General features: G+C 37.9%; 1 protein-coding gene across 11 annotated transcripts in view; it reads right to left on the minus strand.

Annotated features, from left to right (window-relative positions):
• Positions 1–19,426, minus strand: part of IQCM (IQ motif containing M) — a 649,001-nt gene that overhangs the window by 544,504 nt on the left and 85,071 nt on the right. For all 11 annotated transcript variants that reach the window (XM_049632280.1, XM_049632276.1, XM_049632278.1 and 8 more), the window contains exon 5: positions 18,211–18,478. In XM_049632280.1, coding sequence (XP_049488237.1) covers positions 18,211–18,478 — 268 coding nt within the window. The remainder of the gene's footprint in view (positions 1–18,210; positions 18,479–19,426) is intronic.

Raw genomic sequence — 19,426 nt, forward strand, 5'->3', positions numbered from 1 at the left:
ACACTGGATAATGCATGGCTTAATACAGTGTCTAATAAGTAGTCGATGCTCAATATATGTCGTTTCTTAGCTCCTCTGTTCTGTCCCCCATTATTTGGCTTCCAAAAGAAGAAGAGTGGAAACATTTTCAATTTCTTAACACCAAAAATTAGCTTCTAGAGATAGAGGTTTCCAAACTTTCATCAAGAAATAAAAAAGCAAAGGTCATTTATTTACCACGCTACAACCTCATATCTCAGTCTGTTTATAAATGCCACTTAAAGGCCACACTTAGTGGTTTAGTGTAGCTGGAAACCAAGAATTTAAGTAGAAAGTGCCATCAATTTAATCACACTGAAGTACTTAAAAGCACCTATTAAATATGCAATGATAACACATTATATGTCTTCATGAATGTCTCTACAGTGACTGCATGGAACACTTCTTAGATCCATCCTAAGTATAGTCAGAGTACTCATTGGACTTCTGGAATAGTTTTTTAAAAAATAAAGTGTCTCTAAAATAATGTTTTGATTCATTAAGTGCAATGGGATCAAAACCAGATGGACTTGGCAGCAGACTTGTTCCCCTGGTTCTCAGGCTGTTTCAGAGCAGTGCCAGCTCAGAGAGGAGATGATCAATGTCACACATTCCACACTTCAGGCACTAATAGATCCTTGGCTCCAGGTTTCCCAGTGTTCAGACGGAATGCCAGAACACACGTGCTGTGACAGAATCATTTTGGAAGCATCCATGCAGACCAGAGAAATGAATAACTGCTTTGGGCACTGAATAGCTCGGGCACCAGCTGTTTCACACTGGACAGTGATTAGGATCGATCTCTTTATTCTGTACAGTAACTGTCACACTTCACAAACACACACACATACACATTAGGTCTTCCTAAGGTGTAACACAGGGATCAGCACGTTGTAACAGAAGTATCAACTCAATGGTAAGTGGAATTGTTTGAAAAACCACCAGGCTTGCCTAGAGCTGGTTGGTGAGTTACACTTGCACTCATACTTACACCTTTCATCCCATTATCCAACAAATGTGTATGGACTACTCCTCACGTTCTAAATGAGCCCATCTTTCTGCTTTTCAGGCACTGAGAATATAAAAGCAAACAAGAGAAATAAAATCCCTGCCATTCCCACTAGTGGGCTTACTTTTTAATGTGAATTACAGATCAGTTCATAGGCAAACCACTCCGATGGGAGATGTTCTTGGAGCTATCAATTGGAGGAATACCTAACACTCCTCTAAAATGATAATAAGAACACTGTCCACTCATCTTGGAAGACTTTTGATGACTTACAGAGCCTAATTAATCAGGATCTCTGCAGTAGAAAGCTATGAAGAAAGATTTTTTATTTTAAAGTTGGTTGGTCTCGGGGAGCCTGGGTGGCTCAGTCGGTTAAGCATTCGGCTCAGGTCATTATCCCACAGTTCATGAGTTGGCGCCCCATGTCAGGTTCTGTGCTGACAGTGCAGACCTGCTTGGGATTCTCTTGCCCCTCTCTCTCTCTGCCCCTCCTGCTCTCTCTCTCTCAAAATAAATAAACTTTTAAAATAATAAATAAATAAATAAAATTGGTTGGTCTGAAAAGTAACTTACCTTGGTATATTCTGATACAAATTAACTAAATCAGGGTTGTAAGTGGCCTCACCAGAAGAAATTGAAAGAAGTTTATAAAGATATTCACTGGCCAACGTTTGCGCATAGTCATAGTAACTAGCAAAATAACCAATATTAACTAGATTATAGGATTATCTTCTATTGCACTTCTGCTAAAACCGAAGATAAAATTACAATAGCAAACAAAATATGTTCCTTTAACTGCAAGAATATTTTTGCTTAATACAACAAGTCCTGCTTTTCTCTATCTGATCCCCTCCCCCCATAGAAAGATGACTTCTTTGGGGTTGTCTGCCCCGTGCAGCCCCCTTCTCCCAAACCACTTTCTCGTCTATTGTCTCCACTAAGAGGTTGGGCCTAAATGGCCATAATGGTACCTTACCACCATCGCTTCTGTCCTGACTGTGGCTTTGGGATCACCTAACCGAACCTAGGTCTATCATATTGCTCTCCCAGAAATAGGAGCTTTAAGAAAATGAGTTAGATGTGTAGTGTAAACCCAAAACTTCATGTGGACTTAGGCCATGAGGCAACCATGTTGGTCTGTGTGTCTGATGAAAAGGAGAAGAGACTTAACTCTGAGGAAAAACAGAGGAAACAGTCCCACTGGGAGAAGCAGGAGGAGAGACCAACTGGTCCTCAACAGCCTGAGAGGGCACCTCAGTTTCTGCTAGGCTCTCAGTTCTTACGAGACTCAGCTGTATTTTATGTTCCCATTCCTTGCATTTAGCGAGGTCTGAAACTTGAAATACATTCCCTTTACTTGAGCTAGCCTGAGGTGGGGTCTTTGTCCTGTGCACCCCACAAACATATAAGGACAGGTGCAATTACCAATTAAAATTTGACTCAGAATGACCTTTTATCACCCTCCTTCCATGCTGATATTCCTCTGAATTCATTCATAAACATTTATTGAGTATCTGTCAGGCTGAGGTATGGGTTATAAAACACTGAAAGAAACTACTGTCGACCCTGAAGGAACCACTGTGTCCCTGTTCACACCCTGGTGTGAACCAATCAGCCGGCACCTGAGCTCCGTTTGAAGCATCTGACTCTCTAATCACCGATTTCTACTTATTTAGGTTATTCCTCATTGCCAACAATTTTTGACCCCTACCAGGACCTATTATTCACTGATAACTACCACCTTCCCACACTCCCTTGCCATCTTTATAACTTAGCCAGTTGCAATTCCAAGTCCGTCCCCATGCTCATTCTCTCACAGACCCTCAGCTCTTTTGACCCTCCTGCATTTTGTCATGTTCATTTGTGAAAACACAAAACCCTACTTGAATCTACATCTCCACCTCTTGTGTGGTATTTGCACCCTGCATGATTGATGTGAGAGTAGGAAACAAAAACATGATTGGCCTCATTTCACATTCATGAACGAGAACCCAAGTGGGCCTAATGTATCCAGTAGTCACAACACAATTCCTTAGTCCATTCGTTCTCCCCTCTCTGTTTCACATTTTTCTACTCTCTCTTCAAACCTTCAACACTTCCCCGACCATACTTTCAGCTGATATCCTTGCTTTCAATTTCACTGAGAAAACAAAAGCAATCAAAAGACACCACTGGGGGCACCTGGGTGGCTCAGTCAGTTGGGCGCTTCGACTCAAGTCATGATCTCACAGTTCGTAGGTTTGAGCCCCACCTCAGGCTCTGTGCTGACAGCTCAGATCCTAGAGCCTGCTTTGGATTCTGTGTCTCCCTCTCTCTGACCATCCCCTACTCTGTCTTTGTCTCTGTCTCTCTTGGAAATAAACATTAAAAAAAAAAAAAAGACACCACCAAAGCTATCCTCCTGACCACATCTGTACCCATTCACTCTCTGCCTTTCCTTATTGCCAGTGAAAATACCCACGTTCCGATCTAAGGCCAACCCCTCTATGTGTCCAACAGTTCTCCTCTACTCTCACCTTCTCAAGGACACTGCCCCAATAATTCCCTGCTCCTTGCTTTATTATAATTTTTTCCTCTTCTCTTGAATGTTCTGATCAGAAATGTTGTAATTTCTTTCACTTAAACAAGTAAACAAAAATACAACTCTCTTGATCTCACCTCCCCCAATAGGCACCCAGTTTCTGTTCTCCTTTATAATAGAATTCCTTGAAATAACTCTTATACTTGTCTCATTTCTCTCTTCCCATTCTCTTTTGAATTGGACACGCTACTGAAACAGTGGGTGCTAAGGTCAACATTGACCTCCACATTGTTAATCCAATGTCAATTTTCGGTCCTCACCTTACTTGATCTATAAACAGAATTTGACAGTTAATCACTCCCTTCTTGAAACATCCTCTTCACTCAGTTTTCAGCATATCCCAGTGTCCTTTTTGAGGTTTGTTTGCTTGTTTTTTTTTCCCTTCCTCATTTGCTGTTGCTTTTTCAGTCATCTTTGCTAGGTTCTCATAGACTTCTTAACTCACTCCTATGATATATCATATAGCCTTAGAGCATTAAATACTGTCTATAAGCTGAGGTATCCCAAAGTGATATCTGAGCCTATTCCTCTGCCATGAACTCCAAATCCAGATACCAACTTTCTATTCAATATCTTCACCTAGATGTGTAACTGATATCTGATTTTATATGACTAAATTTAAATGACTGAATTTCTGGTCATAAGACTCAAATCTGTTCTTCCCATAGACTTCTCCATCTTGCTAAATGGTGACTCTACCCTCACAAACTTGGGACAAAAGCATTTATGTTTCAGGTTTGTTTTGAAGTAGAACCTTCAATAGGAATTGGTGATGAAGTGCTCATCTCTGACTCTTTTCTCTCCAAAAACATCCAGTAATCAACTCATCAGCAAACCTTATTGAAGGTTCCCAAAGCCTAAATACTTGCTATCACCCTAATCCAAATTACCATCTTACTATTTCTGTTTTATGACAGTAGCTTCTGATTTTCCTGCTTAACTTTGGGCCTCCACTGGTAGTGAATCCAGGTATTTTAGGGACTAAAAATTATAAAATTTGTGGGGACATACTAAAGAAAGTGTCTGTAAAAGCATAAATACAAAATGAGGTGTGAACGTGAATATTTAGAATTAGAGAAGGTTATCACCATAAATAACAAATTCTTAAAGCTGAAAAGTAATCACAACATCATAAAATCCAGATAAATAACAGTATTTTTGTTAATTACCTACCAGAGATACCTCTGTAATACATTTTGCCTCCTTTTTTGGCTCTGTATTCCTTGATTACTGCTTCATATAACAAAAATTTCTTATTTTCCATAAAAAGAATAGAGAGATAATTCAGTCTTTCTTCTATCATGATTAATCCAACTTTTAAAAAATATTCATAGTTGGGATACATAAATATATAATTTTACCTCCATTATCCTGTGGGCTCTGGGGAAACATTGAAGGATTTTTGAAAAAAAAGAGAGTGTAGGATTTGCATTTTACAAAAATCACTCTGGCATAAGTTTTTTTTAAAGATTGAATCAGATTTTGACCAGAGGCAGGGAGACAAGTTAGGGGAGCGTGTTAATAATATTAATAATGTAGGCTCGAAATGACCAAAGACTGTCTCTGACTGAAAATGGGATTATTGTCTTAACAGCATTCTTTAGTTTACATGGAGGTCAGTGGGGAAAAAAAAAATTCACATTAAAATTTGTAAAAAGAGAAGACAATTAAGTTAGCCTCTGCTTATTTCTTTTACACATATATCAATCTCAGAAAGGTATTGTCTCTGAAAGACAACCAAGATCTTAATAAGATGTTCAACCTCAAATGTTGAAAGTTAACTCTACTTGATGTACTAATTATCCAGCAATCAGATCTGTGCCTGAAATAGGTTAAAGTAATAAACATGTTACTGGTTGGGGTTGACTAACTTCCACACAGTAGGACAAAAATAATTATGGGTCTCTTGGCTACATATAAATCACTAAGAGGAAGGAAATGTTCCATGGCTTACATTTTTTTTTAAATCCCAAAGTACCCAACATAGCAAGGAGGAAATTACATGCCACTCAGTAAAAGATTTAATTACCTTAACACCCAGTTTATGGCTGTTTCTTTTCCAAACCCTCCAAAACGTATGTAAACCTCAGACAATAGGCAAATCCTGCAAGTGGTAACATGGTGGCCTCTGACGATAGGAATCTGTAGTACTGGGGAGCACACATATATTTATGTTTTCCCTTACTTCAGAGACACAAAGGAGATGAGGGTATGGCTAGACAAAAAGGCTCATGGCTTTGGTTTGTGAGAGGCCAAGGCCTGCCTTCACCCTGTGCCCTTCCTCATTCTGACTAGAAAAGCCAAGCTGGGCTTGATCCCTTCAGAGTGTCTCCAGCCTACAAGAATGGAGCAAGCAAATACACTCTCCTCTGCAATAGGAGGTTTCATTAGAGGGCAGGTGTTGCTCTGTGTGTGTGTAGGGGTGGGGGTGGGGTGGTGGTTAAGCCACAGGGCTACTTATCCAGTGCCATATTCTCCCATCAGCTTTCTCTGTAACAAAACGAACATTTTAATCTCCATTTGTCCAACTCCTGTGTCTTCTGCATTCAATTGGTTCTTAATTCAGAAGGGAAAAGACAGTTACTTATAACGCTGGACTCCCACCTTGAAAAATCTCCACCCCCCCCCAAAAAAAAACCCCACCCTGCAATATGTATATTTTTTGAGAGAAAGAGAGAAAGGGAAAGTAATTTATGCTAAACTGAAAGTTTCAGGAGGGCAGGGGCCATGGTATGTAGTATCTGATTCAAGGAGGAGCTTAATACAATTGCTGAATAAACATATGAATGAGGAAATGAAAGTTGAAACATTTGACCTACTGATCACACTTTTGCACTCATTATAACAAAGAGGTTATTTTTCAATGTCTTGAAACCTACTTTTGGAAGGACATTATATTAGTTCTATATGACTGTTATAACATATGGTGGCTTAAAACAACAGAAATGTGTCCTCTCACAGTGTGGGAAGCCAGAAGTCCAAGATCAAGATGTCAGCAGGACTCCACTCCTTCAGTCTCTACAGGCAAATCCATTCCTTTCCTATCCCAGCTTCTGGTAGCTGCCAGCCGTCCTGGGCCTGTGGACATATCATTCCGATCCCGCTTCTATGGTTACTCTGTGTCTCCTTTTCTATGTGTCTATAATCCCCCTCTGGTTTTCTCCTATAAAAACACTTGTGTGGCATTTAAGGCCCACTGGAATAATCTAGGATAATCTCTTTAGCCCAATATCCTTAACCTAATCACATCTCGAAAGATCCTTTTTTCTGAATAAGGGAGCATTTATAGGTTTCAGGATTTGGAATGTGGTATCTTTGAGTGGCTATGATTCAGCCTGTTACACACACCTTAAGTGGAGTTTTTCCTACATTGACTGGATAAGGACGGTGTTTCCATCAGACTACCAAGAAAAAAACCAACAGAAAACCAAATTACCTTAAAAGGAATCAAAGAAACTGATGAGTGTGAAAGCTGAGATGTGAATCTAGGGAGTTGAACTCCCATGTTCCAAGCCACTGAACTATCTGCCTTCTCCAAAGGGCAGAGTTCACTGATTCCCATAAACTGGGAAATCCAGGTAAAGTCTGTCTTCATCAAAGCTTGCATCAGAGGCTTAAACAATGTCATCAGGGCTTATTTATCTGCATCATTCAGCTTACTCTTCCACGTTGACTCTACTCTAGAATTCCTGTGCTATATTCTCTGGTACCTCCAGGCTCACATCATTCTTCCTCATTTAAGCCCAACCATTCCACCCATCACTGTGGTCAGGAGAATAAGCTCATCTCTTTGTGCCTGAATCACATGCCAAGCCTGGGGCTAGAGGGTGGGTGACAGCCCTTTCTGCACTGCACAGACTCAAAGTGGGAGGAAATGTTTCTCCAAAGTCAAACCTGAGAGCTGTTACCAGAGGTAAGGTTAAAGGATGCTGAGAAGTCAAAAGCAACAAAGGTCCACTGAAGATTTTCACTGCAAATAGGAAACTACTCCTAGGAAGCAAGGACTCTCATTTTAGTTCCTCGGGGAAGCTGGTATTACTTACTCCTACAGAGAACTTATGTACAAATGACTTAGGAAGAACACTAGCCCACTGTAAAATATTTCACTAGCCTCAGCTCTCCTCTGCTTGTATTCCTTGTCAAATGCAAAACATAGAACAAATGTACTTAATCATAAAACCTCTGCAAGTCACTACTCTACCCAAAGATTTCTGTAATTCCCTAAATTATCCTCTGGGCTAATAAAATAGTAGAAGGCAAATGGTAAAAAAAAAAAAAAAAAAAAAAAAAAAAAAAAAAAAATGCCTTTCAACTGTTTCTAAATCCTTTGTATTGCTTAATAATTTTTTATATTTAAGATACTATTACTTTATTAAAAGTTAATGAACTTTATGACTAGTTAAATGTAATAAACCATGTTCCTATAGAGCAATGAGTCTCCTATCTTAGAGTCTCCACGTTGCATCTTTCTATTTCAGAACTTACCAGGTCAGCATAAAAAAAAAAAGAAAGAAAGAAAAGTATAAGGAAGAAAGAACTGTGTTCAAGACATGTGTCACTCAAATATATAATTTGCTAATCTTAATCCTTAAGTCCTTTCCTCAAGAGCATAGGCAACCAAAAGAAAATTACTGACAAGAAATGGGAAGAAACATAGCAACATAAACCAGAAAGAAACTAAGAAAAGCAGAGAAGCGGTTGCAAAGTTCTGTGTGATTATCCCAAATTTATTCCCTCATCTAGAAATTCCTCAAGTAGAGTCTGTTTTCATATGTGGAGGAAGATGCTTCAAGTTCCAAAGCTCCAAAAATCAAATTATTCTGTAATATAAAATTCAATATAATCTTCCACCTCATTTAAAAGAGCCTCTAGATTCCATGTTTCTTATATATTGTTATGGAACTTGGCCTCAAATTCTTCTAAATAATTTTGTAGGAATGAGTAAAAAAACAATTTTAATATATTTGTTGAAATCATATATATATTTAAAATCATTAAAACATAAAACAGAAGATTTTATATACATTGCTGATCAAAAAAATTGTTTGGTAACTTTTCACAACTGAGAAGAAAATAAATAAACATAGCACAAAGTCATTTTTCCTGATAGGTTTCTCCAGTGCTTTCCAGCCACATAGTTATTTTAAAGCATTATTAAAAATCATTCTGCCTTCATTTTATATTTAAAGGAAGATTTGTTTGGAGACCAAAGAATACATACACACATAAAAACACATACACACACGAACATATACACATTTACTCCTTTCCAAACTGGTTAAGGAACAATCCAATATTGACCTTAAATATATTTGCTTGACATGAATATCAGGAAAGCTCATTGAGTTTAATTAATCTGTTTTCAAATTTAAATGACTCAAAGTTAAACCTAAGTATTTTTTTGTTCCTAAATGAATACATAAATGAGTGAAAACTATATATTATATAGTAACTATAGCCTAATATTTTATATTACAAAACCAGATTTTCACATGTGACTTCTAATTATCAAGATTCATAAATTGTTGGCAGCTTGACAATACAAAATGGTTAAGCAGTACTGTAGAATATCTATATACTCAAAGAAGAAATCATTTTATATTTTTTCTGATTTTGCTCTATGAAGAAAAATATGGGCATTTATTACATGTAAACACAGAGAACATATTTACTAAAGATACTTGATATTATAATTGTTACAGTATATTTTTATTTTTTTATTTTTTTAATATTTGTCTATTTTTGAGAGACAGAGCATGAACTGTGGAGGGGCAGAGAGGGAGACAAAGAATCTGAAGCAGGCTCCAGGCTCCGAGCTGTCAGCACAGAGCCTGATGCAGGGCTCAAACTCACGAACCGTGAGATCATGACCTGAGCCAAAGTCAGACACTTAACTGACTGAGCCACACAGGCGCCCCTATTACAGTGTATTTTTATTTTATTATTTAAAAAATTTTTTAATGTTTATTAATTTTTGAGAGAGAAAGAGAGAGCACAAGTGGGGGAGCACAGAGAGAGGGAGACACAGAATCCAAAGCAGGCTCCTGGCTCTGAGCTGTCAGCACAGAGCTCACGCGGGGCTCGAACTCACAAACCGGGAGATCATGACCCGAACTGAAGTCGACTGAGCCACCCAGGGGTCCCTATTTTATTTTTTTTAATTTTTTTAAATCTTTATTTATTTTTGAGAGAGAGAGAAAGAGACAGAGAGAGAGAGAGCATGAGAAGGGGAGGGACAGAGAGACTGGGAGACACAGAATCCGAAGCAGGCTCCAGGCTCTGAGCTGTCAACACACAGCTGGACGCAGAGCTCGAACTCAAAGACCGCAAGATCATGACCTGAGCCGAAGTCAGACACTTAACCGACTGAGTCGCCCAGGTGCCCCCAGTGTATTTTTAAAGTTGATATCCTTGGATCAAATTCAAGGAATGTTTGGCCTCTTCTCATACAGATGTTTAGCTTATGGAAGATAATGCAGCTGATCTGTCATTGCAGCATGAGCAAGGTACATGTATCACACACACAGGACTCACTTTTCTTTCTAATCTCACAAACTTTAATCAAGTTCTGGAATTAATACTGCTGATATCTTAGATCATGCTTCCATTCACACTGAAGTGAATATTAGGAGTATGTTTAAAAAATAGATGCAAGTTACAGACTTAATATATACTTTTTGAGATAAGAACTTTAAGAAGTGAATTCCAATTTTAATTCAAATATAAACTCTAAGATCAGCACTTCACAGCTGTCTGGTGGGACACATGCAAAAGCTCCCAGTAAAATGTCTCTGGCTTCAACAGAGCCTATAATAGGATTTTCAGGAGGACCACTGTCATCCTTGTGCTCTTGATAAAACTTTCACTCCTTTCCCATATCCCTCACCCCCAACACCCTTGGCCTCGTGATCACAAACCGCTAAAGAAAACAATCCCCAAAAGGAGACTACCATTTGAACATTTTACCTGTCTTCTATAAAAGACCCTCTGAACTTGTCTTCTCATTCTTTGCTTTTGACCTTAATCTCCACAGACCCCCACTGTTTTATCCTTCCTTGAATTGCCTCCCCAAACTCTTCACTGTACCCTAAGAAACCCCAGATGTTTCATCAGCTGAACTGATATTCTAGCTATGTTCTATGTTTGCACTGTCTTCTTGTTCTAACCGTTATTTTCCTAAGGGCACAACTTCTTCAACAGTTCTCTCACGGGGTAACCATTATTCTCTTTCACCCTTCCCATAATCTAGGGCTAGAGATAAAGTCAGATTCTTCCTTAATCCTTACTGACACTTCCCAACTATTTCTCTTTTCTCTTAAAAAAAAGGGAGGGGGGGCGCCTGGGTGGCTCAGTCGGTTAAGCGACCGACTTTGGCTCAGGTCATGATCTCGCGGTCCGTGAGTCCAAGCCCCGTGTCGGGCTCTGTGCTGATGGCTCAGAGCCTGGAGCCTGTTTCAGATCCTGTGTCTCCCTCTCTCTCTGACCCTCCCCCGTTCATGCTCTGTCTCTCTCTGTCTCAAAAATAAATAAGCGTTAAAAAAAAATTAATTTTTTTTTTAAAAAGGGGGAGTATTTTTCACAGAAAATTACCTTTCCTAGTCCATGCACTTCCACACTTTCTCAGATTATGATTAACTCACTCTTCTCCTCACTCCTCAAAACGCAATATTTCCCATCCCTTCCTCAAGTGAAGACCTTACTTCTAACTTCACTGAAATAAACAAACAAACAGTACCAATCCCACCATCTAATCTACCAATGAGACTCTCTCTGTGCCCATGGCCCTGTCTTTCTTCTAGGACAATGGATGAGATTTCCTTGCTCCTGTCTAAGGCATTCCTCCTCCTTTACTGAAATACGAGTAATATATTTCACACTCTCATGATTTCTTCCCCAGCTCTTCATTTCTACTTCCTTTGCTGGGCACTTCTCTTCTTACCCTCTAAATGTCAGAAACCTCCAGGACTTAGTCCTTGGATATTTTTTCTCTACCTACATTTATTTATTTGCTGATATTATCTATGATTGTAAATTAAAATGATATCTATGCTGTTCAATGCAGTAGCCACTCACCAACTATAGTTACTGAGCATCTGAAATGTGGCTACACCAATTTCTAAAATATACACTGGATTTGGGGTATAAATGTAAAATAATGTAAAATACTAACAATTTTTATATTGACTATCGTGGCTATAATGAGTTAAATAAACCTATCATTAAAATTAATTTTATCAGTTTCTGTTTTTTTAGTTTATTTAAGAATCTCTATATCCAATGTTTGGCTTAAACTTACAACCCCAAATCAAGAGTTACATGGTTTTTCGACTGAACTATCCAGGTGCCCCTTACCTATTTCTATCTTTTCAATGTGGCCACTAGAAAGTTCTCAATCACATTTGTGGTTCATATAATATTTCTATTAGACAATATTGATCTGTATTTTAGTGACTCCAATTTTGAGCCCACACTTATACACTACCTATCTGACATTTTCATTTGTATGTATAATAGACACATTAAACATAATATCCAAACCTCAATTCTACATTTATGCCCATTGAAAACTGTAGGTCACTCTCCTGTCTCAGAAAGTGATAACTCCTATCTTCCAGTTCATTAAGTTTTAAAGCCTAAGAATTATCCTTTCTTGATAATTGACTCTTCCTTTCCCTCACATTCCATACTGTCTCTTACCAAATACTGACAACTCACCATCAAAATATTTTTTAAGAGGGTATTTTAAGAAAGTGAGCTCAAGGAACAGGAAAGAACAATGAGGAAATAAAACAAGAAAGAAAGGTAATGTAAGAAACCTTTCTGAGTTGAGCATCACTACAAGAAACTGGTTGCTTAACTGTTTAGGACCTTCTGAGAAGTTTATATAGTGTAACTAAGACCATTCTCCCCAGGGAAAGAAAGGAGGAAACATTTACCCATTGGCTCTTATCCTCCCTTCCTTGTTGCTCATGTGCCAGTGTTGAGCCCATTTTTGTTGGTGTCCCAAGCTGGGAAGGAGTCAGGGAAGCCTGGAGAAGGAAGCAGCCTCTACTGCAGTAGCTGGATAAGAAGTAAATTTAAGAATATTTCAAGTGGTGTATGAAAGGTGTTTGCCCCAACTATGGAAAGAACAGACTGTGCACATCTCTTCGTAACTCCCCTAATCAGTGATGTAACATTGGTAGCTTGAAATTGGCTACATTAAAGTATTTACACCATGGAAATTGGCAAAGACTATAAATCAGGCTTCCTCCCTCTGCCCCACCATAGCCAGTTAATAAACATTTGCTAGCACAGCACTGACTACAAGGTCCTATTTTTCAGATAGCTGTAAGCTACCCCTCTCCAGCTCCTTCCCAGAACCGTAGCCTCATAAGTTCTTTTTGTACTTCTTTGAAATTATGTCTGTGCTTCCCTCCCTTGGGCCATTGCAAATGGTTTTCTCATGACCTAGAACTCCAAGCAGGAATTACTTCTTATCCTAGTAATTATTCCTCATCTTTCATAGCTTAGCTCAATTATCATTTCCTCTGGAAAGCCTTTGCTGACCCCAGTCCAGGCACCATTCATTTGTCATATACTCTCAACTGCATGTAAGTGATTATTTAATTGATAACTGTTTCCCCAGCTAGTCTCCAAGTTCCATGAGGGAGAAAATTTCCCTTTTGTATTCCCCATACCAAGTTTTGCATATTTACTGAATATCTCAATCAAAATTTTTCAATTGACAGTTATTAGAAGCACTTTTACAGGGTTCCTGGGTGGCTCAGTCAGTTAAGTATACGACTTGGGCTCAGGTCATGATCTCACAGTTCATGGGTTCAAGCCCTGCATCAGGCTCTGTGCTAACAGCTCAGAGCCTGGAGCCTGCTTCAGATTCTATGTGTGTCTCTCTCTGTTTCTGCCCCTCCCTGGCTCATGTTCTTTCTCTCTCTCAAAAATAAATAAACATTAAAAAAATTTAAAAAAAAACAAAAGTTCTGTGTAACAGAAAAAAATTTTTTTTAATAAATAAATAAATAAATAAATAAACGATAAATATGTAAAAGCACTTTCACTATTCTCCCATCAATGAAATTGCAATTGTTTTAAGAGTATTGAAAAAGAGTCCTCATAGTTGAAAATATGGGAGACATGTTGGGAAAAGAACAAAAGATATTTTTTGGATAAGCATCACTTCTAGCTATAATCCACTGAGCCAAATCTCAGTCACATAGCTCCACCTAACTGTAAGCGACATGAGAAATGTATGTTAGCCAAGTGCCCAGGAAAAAAAGGATACAGTAATAAGTTTGATAAATATCTAGCCAGTCTCTGCCACAGTCAGCCCTTTTGAACATCAAATATCCATCCATTCTTATTCCCTGACAAATACACTCTTCCTCTCCCCAAAGGAGATAACCTAAAGTTCAACCAAAGTACTACATTCAGCTCAGAGTCCAGAATTTCTGGCTATTTGAAGTCTTCTTCATCAGGTCCAGGTGTGGCTCCTTCTGGCCAGTAATAATACATACAAGATATATAAAATTATTTCCACCTTCCCCCAGAAGCACACAACATCCAGCATTGGGGCAGGTATAGGATAACTTCAGTAAAAACTCCATCCGTGAAAGAGAAAAAGAAAAGTCACATAGCAATCACCAGACTAAAGAAGTTACAGAATCCTGCTGGGGAGTCACTGAGAGCCCCCCTAACCTGGAGGTGGAGAAGTTTTTTGAGTACACAATGATTCTGTCCTGGAAGTACACTCCCTTATTATTATTTTTTTGGTTCATTGTGGTCTCTGGATCTACTCTGGGAAGATTTTTCTTTGCTTGTTAGCTACACCTTGCTATTGTCCTCCCTGGGGACTATACAGCTTTTGAGGGTCACTTCCAAATAAAGCCAGGTTATTTTACTTTTGAACATTTTATTAAATCAAAGTTCATGGTTTCTTTGGCAATAACATTCTCTAAAATATTTGTTAGATTTTTTAATTCATTTTTTTCTAATTAATTCTTCATGCCAAAAACCACATTCAAAGTTCTTTTTTTTTTTAAGTGTAGCTTTAAAATCTCTTTTGTATCTTCATTTATTTATCCCTTGCTTTAGTCTTTCAACTTAGTGTTAAGTGCCTGGAGGGGATCTGAGAATATGGGCTGGTTAGTTAAGAAGGACACACCCTTAATCTGATTTTTGCTGCAATGATAGGTCTTAGACATTTGCTCAAAACCAAGGATTCTAATACCTAGTACCACTCTATGCCCTTTCGTTTCTGCTTGCAAACCAGCCAATACTTTTGATAGTTCATCTCTTTTATAGAATAACTTCCCACAGGCAGCCAAAACCACCAACATATTCAATAATGCTATTTCCCAACTTCATCACCTAGAACAAAGCTCAGTAGGTACATGGTTTAGATTCCAACTTATTGCTGGTGGCAGTTTTACTATTACGTAAGATGTATCTCCAACACTTTAATTTCCTGCATCCGTTCCCATGCTGCCACTTAGTACAAACTATGCCAGTGAATCCCACAGCTCTTCCCCTGTGTCTTATGTTCCACCTACTGCTGACCAAATCTAGAAACTCTACTTCTTAAATGTCTCTAAAATCTCTTCCCTCAGTTTTGTTCTCAGTGCCACTACCTTAATTCAAGTCATCCTTTCTCATATGAATTAGTCCCCTCATCGATGGACCCTGTGCCTCCAAAATTCAACACACCTCATCTCTGCAACCGGGAATGCTCTAAAAATGCAAATGTGATCACTGCCAACTTTTCACTAGAACATCTGAAAAGCAGGGAACCTGGGTGGCTCAGTCCATTAAGTATCTGACTCCTGGTTTCGGCTTATGTCATGGTCTCATGATTTCATGGGTTCTAAGCTGGCAGCATTGAGTCTGCTTGAGATTCTCTCTCTCTCTCCCTCTCTCTCCATCTCCCCCACTCACGCTGTTTCTGTATCTCTTAAAATAAATAAATAAACCTAAAAATAAAAAAAAACATCTAAATGGTTCCCATTACTTTTAGGCTAAAATTCAAAGTTCTCCAAAATCTAGTCTCATCTCTGATTACTCCTCAATCTTCATTTCAGTCATATAAAATCATTTCAGCTCCTGCAAAGACACTACAATCACTTTCTCAGATATCCATTATCATGTAGAGGTTAGACCATCTGAGTCTAGTTAGAGTTCTATAGAACTTTTCGTCTTTCATTATTTTTTTAATATAATTTATTGTCAAATTGTTTTCCATAGAACACCCAGTGCTCATCCCAACAAGTGCCCCCTCAATGCCCATCACCCACTTTCCCCTCCCCCCCACCCCCCATCAACCCTCAGTTTATTCTCTGTATTTAAGAGTCTCTTATGGTTTGCCTTGAGTAGATGTTTAATCACCCTTCAAAATTTACCAAAGACTTTAAATCTCCTGGGAATCCATCCTTAATTATTAAATCTGAAGAAGGTATCGCCTTCCTATTGATTTCAAAGCAGTAAAGCTTATTTTTATTACAATATGGGTCACACTATATTGTAACTATCTATTTATCGTTCTTTATCCAACCACATACAAATTACATATATCAAGTTTGAATTTCTTCAGGGTAAGTAGCATATCTTTTGTCTCTATACATTTCACATATAAGTAAATCTTGGCTGAACAAATGCATGAACCTCACAATTACATCATGGCAGTTAACCCCCAACGTCAATCTTCAATCTTCACCTGTCTCTCTCTTATTTGCCAGATCTCCAATTCCAACTTCCTAATGGTTATCTTCATATTCATGTCTACTTATCAGGTCTAAAACTCAATTCACTATCTTTCCCATTCCTTTCTCCATCTGCCTAAGTTCCACTTGTCTTTCTCCATTCCGATCTCAATGTAATAATGCCTACCTACCCAGCATTCCAGTCTAGAAACCTCAATGTCTTTCTTTAGGAATTCTTTGCTCAAATGAATTGGTGATGGCCAAGTTAAAAAGAGCAAACGGAGTTCTTTTCTACAGCATTTCACAGAGCTCTCAATATATTAATGCTCAACATGAATCTCCAAGTAGTAAATGCATTAAAACTTATCTAACTAGAGATCCCTTTTGTTGAGGTGAATGCCTCAGAACTAGTGTTCTGAAGACTCTACTTTGATAAATGCTGCTGTAAATCCCTCCTCCACACTTACTTGATGCTGACTACTGCCCTCACTTAGGCCCCTGCCATCTCTTACATGGATCATCTCTTTCCCATGCAACCTCCTCACTTATCTCTCTGGCACCATTCTCTGCACAGCCTCTACTGACAGTTTTATTTTTCTATCAGAAGAATATGGTCATATCTTACCCTTTCCCCACTTTTCTCTTGAAATGACCAGTGGCTTTCCATTACACACAGGTTCAAATCCTAGGCCTGCTATTATATTTTCTTCTAAATCTAGCCTCACCCGTCTTCCTAACCTCATTTCTTATCACGTATCTCCTTTCCCAAACGTATCACATTCTTTCTTCCTTCAGAGCTTTAATATTTTTCTCCCATGGCTCAAAATGGCCTCTTCTGTTCCCACACTACATTTAACAAATTTCTCCTTAAAACCCCTTTCTAATGAGCTCTCTTCTGAGAAAATTTCCTTCTGGCACTTGGTTGGTTACTCCACAATGTTCCCGTAATGCTTTGCACTTACCTCTAGTGTAGCAATTGTCACACTGGATAATAAGAAATTACTCAGACACTCATCCCCACCATTACTCTATGAGCCTTTTAACCTTTATTTCTCCAGCTCCTAACATAGGAAAGTATCCACATTGAATGAATAACATAAGAAGCAATAACAAAAGAGGAAAAATGGAGATGAAGTTACAAAGGCTTAAACAGAAATGTGTTTTAAGAAGTCATTTTGTCTAGAGATGCCTGGGTGGCTCAGTTGGTTTCATGATCTCATAGTTTATGAGTTCAGCCCCTCTATGCTGACAGCACTGTCTGGAGCCTGCTTCAGATTCTGTCTCCCTCTCTCTCTGCCCCTCCCCCACTCATGCACGCATATGCTCTCTCTCTCTCAAAAATAAACATTAAAAAAAATTTTTTTAATAAAAGTCATTTTTTCTAGCCATTAGTCTCAGGAAAACAATATCACTTTGCTTAAATAGACTTCCAAGTTCCATCTTACCAAGTTCCTGATAGAAAATAAACCTCTACTATATAATTTTTCTTAAGGAAAATTCTACAATTCCTAAAAATCCTTTTGGGGTTTTGGGGGAACACACTCACAGCTTGCCTATACTATCTACCCTGCTCAACAACAGAATTCAAAGCCATAAACCTCTCACTGCTTTAGTAATGGTGAACTACAATGGTCTGAGAATTTGTATCAGAAGAAATATTATCCCGTCGGAAGACGTGGCTAACCAATTTTGTCCTAATAAATTCCTCTTTCCCATTAGCATACTCTCTTCTCAATTTCTGGTAGTCCCCAGAGCTTAGTAACCCTTTTAATCATGGCTCCCTACCTCCCATGGCTAAGACTTAAAGTATGGGCTTTTGTTTCAACAAGGAAATTCCATTAAAAGCACACCAGAAGCAAAGAGTTTTGCCTGTTGGTTTGCTGAAATTCTCTGCTCCACCAAAAACTTACCTTTCACAATTAGATCCATCGAGTCCTTGAATTTTTCCTTTACACTAAACATGCATGGCTCCTTAAAAGAAGTTTGTTGAGGGGTCTCCTCAAAATGTTCCCTTTTGAACAGGTGTTTGGGAAAACAAATCTTTTTGTGTGCCGTCCAAAGTTCTTGGACCCCATCAAGTGTTTCCTTTTTTTTAATCTCCAAAGGTATGAATTTTACAGATTTTGGTTTTTGATGTTTATTTCTAAAAACATTTATAGAAGTACTTTGAACTTTATTCTGTGAGTAAAACAAAAATAAATTTAATAAAACTCAATTTTACTATTAATAGTATAATACAAAAATTATATAATACATTTTATAATAAAATTATATCCACTCATTGCATTTTACAAAATACCTTTACTATATAAGACATTTATTATAAAGCACATGACAGTAATCAGATAAAGCAGATGTTATCCTTTATAGTTCTTCAAAAGCCCTTAACAAGAATGAGGGTTAGTTTTCACTTCCAAAAAAAAAAAAAATGTAAATTCTAAAATAGTAATTTTCTCCTCACATGTGATATTTTCAAATGCAGTTTTAAAGTCCACTTTACAATAGAAGTTTTCAAATACTAGACATATTAAGAGTTTAATATTTTTCAAGCATCTTTGAAGAATTTTCAAATGTTCATAAAATGCTAACACTCCCAAACTTCTTGGTTGAACCAGAACTTACAGTTCTTATTGGAAGCAAGTTCTCAAGAAAGCATATTAATAATCAGATATATATTTCAGATCCTTTCAATCACTTAATTCCTTCTTACTTTTGACTACCTTGAACAATAGAAATACAGTCCCAGGTCTCCAACAGGTAATTATCCAAACAATTATAACTGTTCTAGTCATTATCTTGGCCCATAGACAGAGCTATGGCTCTCTGCCCTCATCACTCCCCTCCAGAAAAAAAGATTTATACAAATTCAAATTGGTGCCAACTCAAGATGCCAATAAAAAGATTTTAATAAGATAGTACTATGTTTTGCCAAGCAACCCAAGATAGAAGAGTATGCTCTTAGGATTGGATAAAATTCTTTAGAAAGGTCAAGTTTCTAAAATACATCTATCTAACTCTTTAGTTTTCAACCTATGTTTCTACTAGTGAAATCAATATAACTTGAAATCATTTTTAATTGGTTAGAGAAAAAAATTAGTTAAGCAATGTTAACAAGGTTGATTACAA

Source organism: Panthera uncia, chromosome B1, assembly GCF_023721935.1.
Source record: "Panthera uncia isolate 11264 chromosome B1, Puncia_PCG_1.0, whole genome shotgun sequence".
NCBI classification, from domain to species: Eukaryota; Metazoa; Chordata; class Mammalia; order Carnivora; family Felidae; genus Panthera; species Panthera uncia.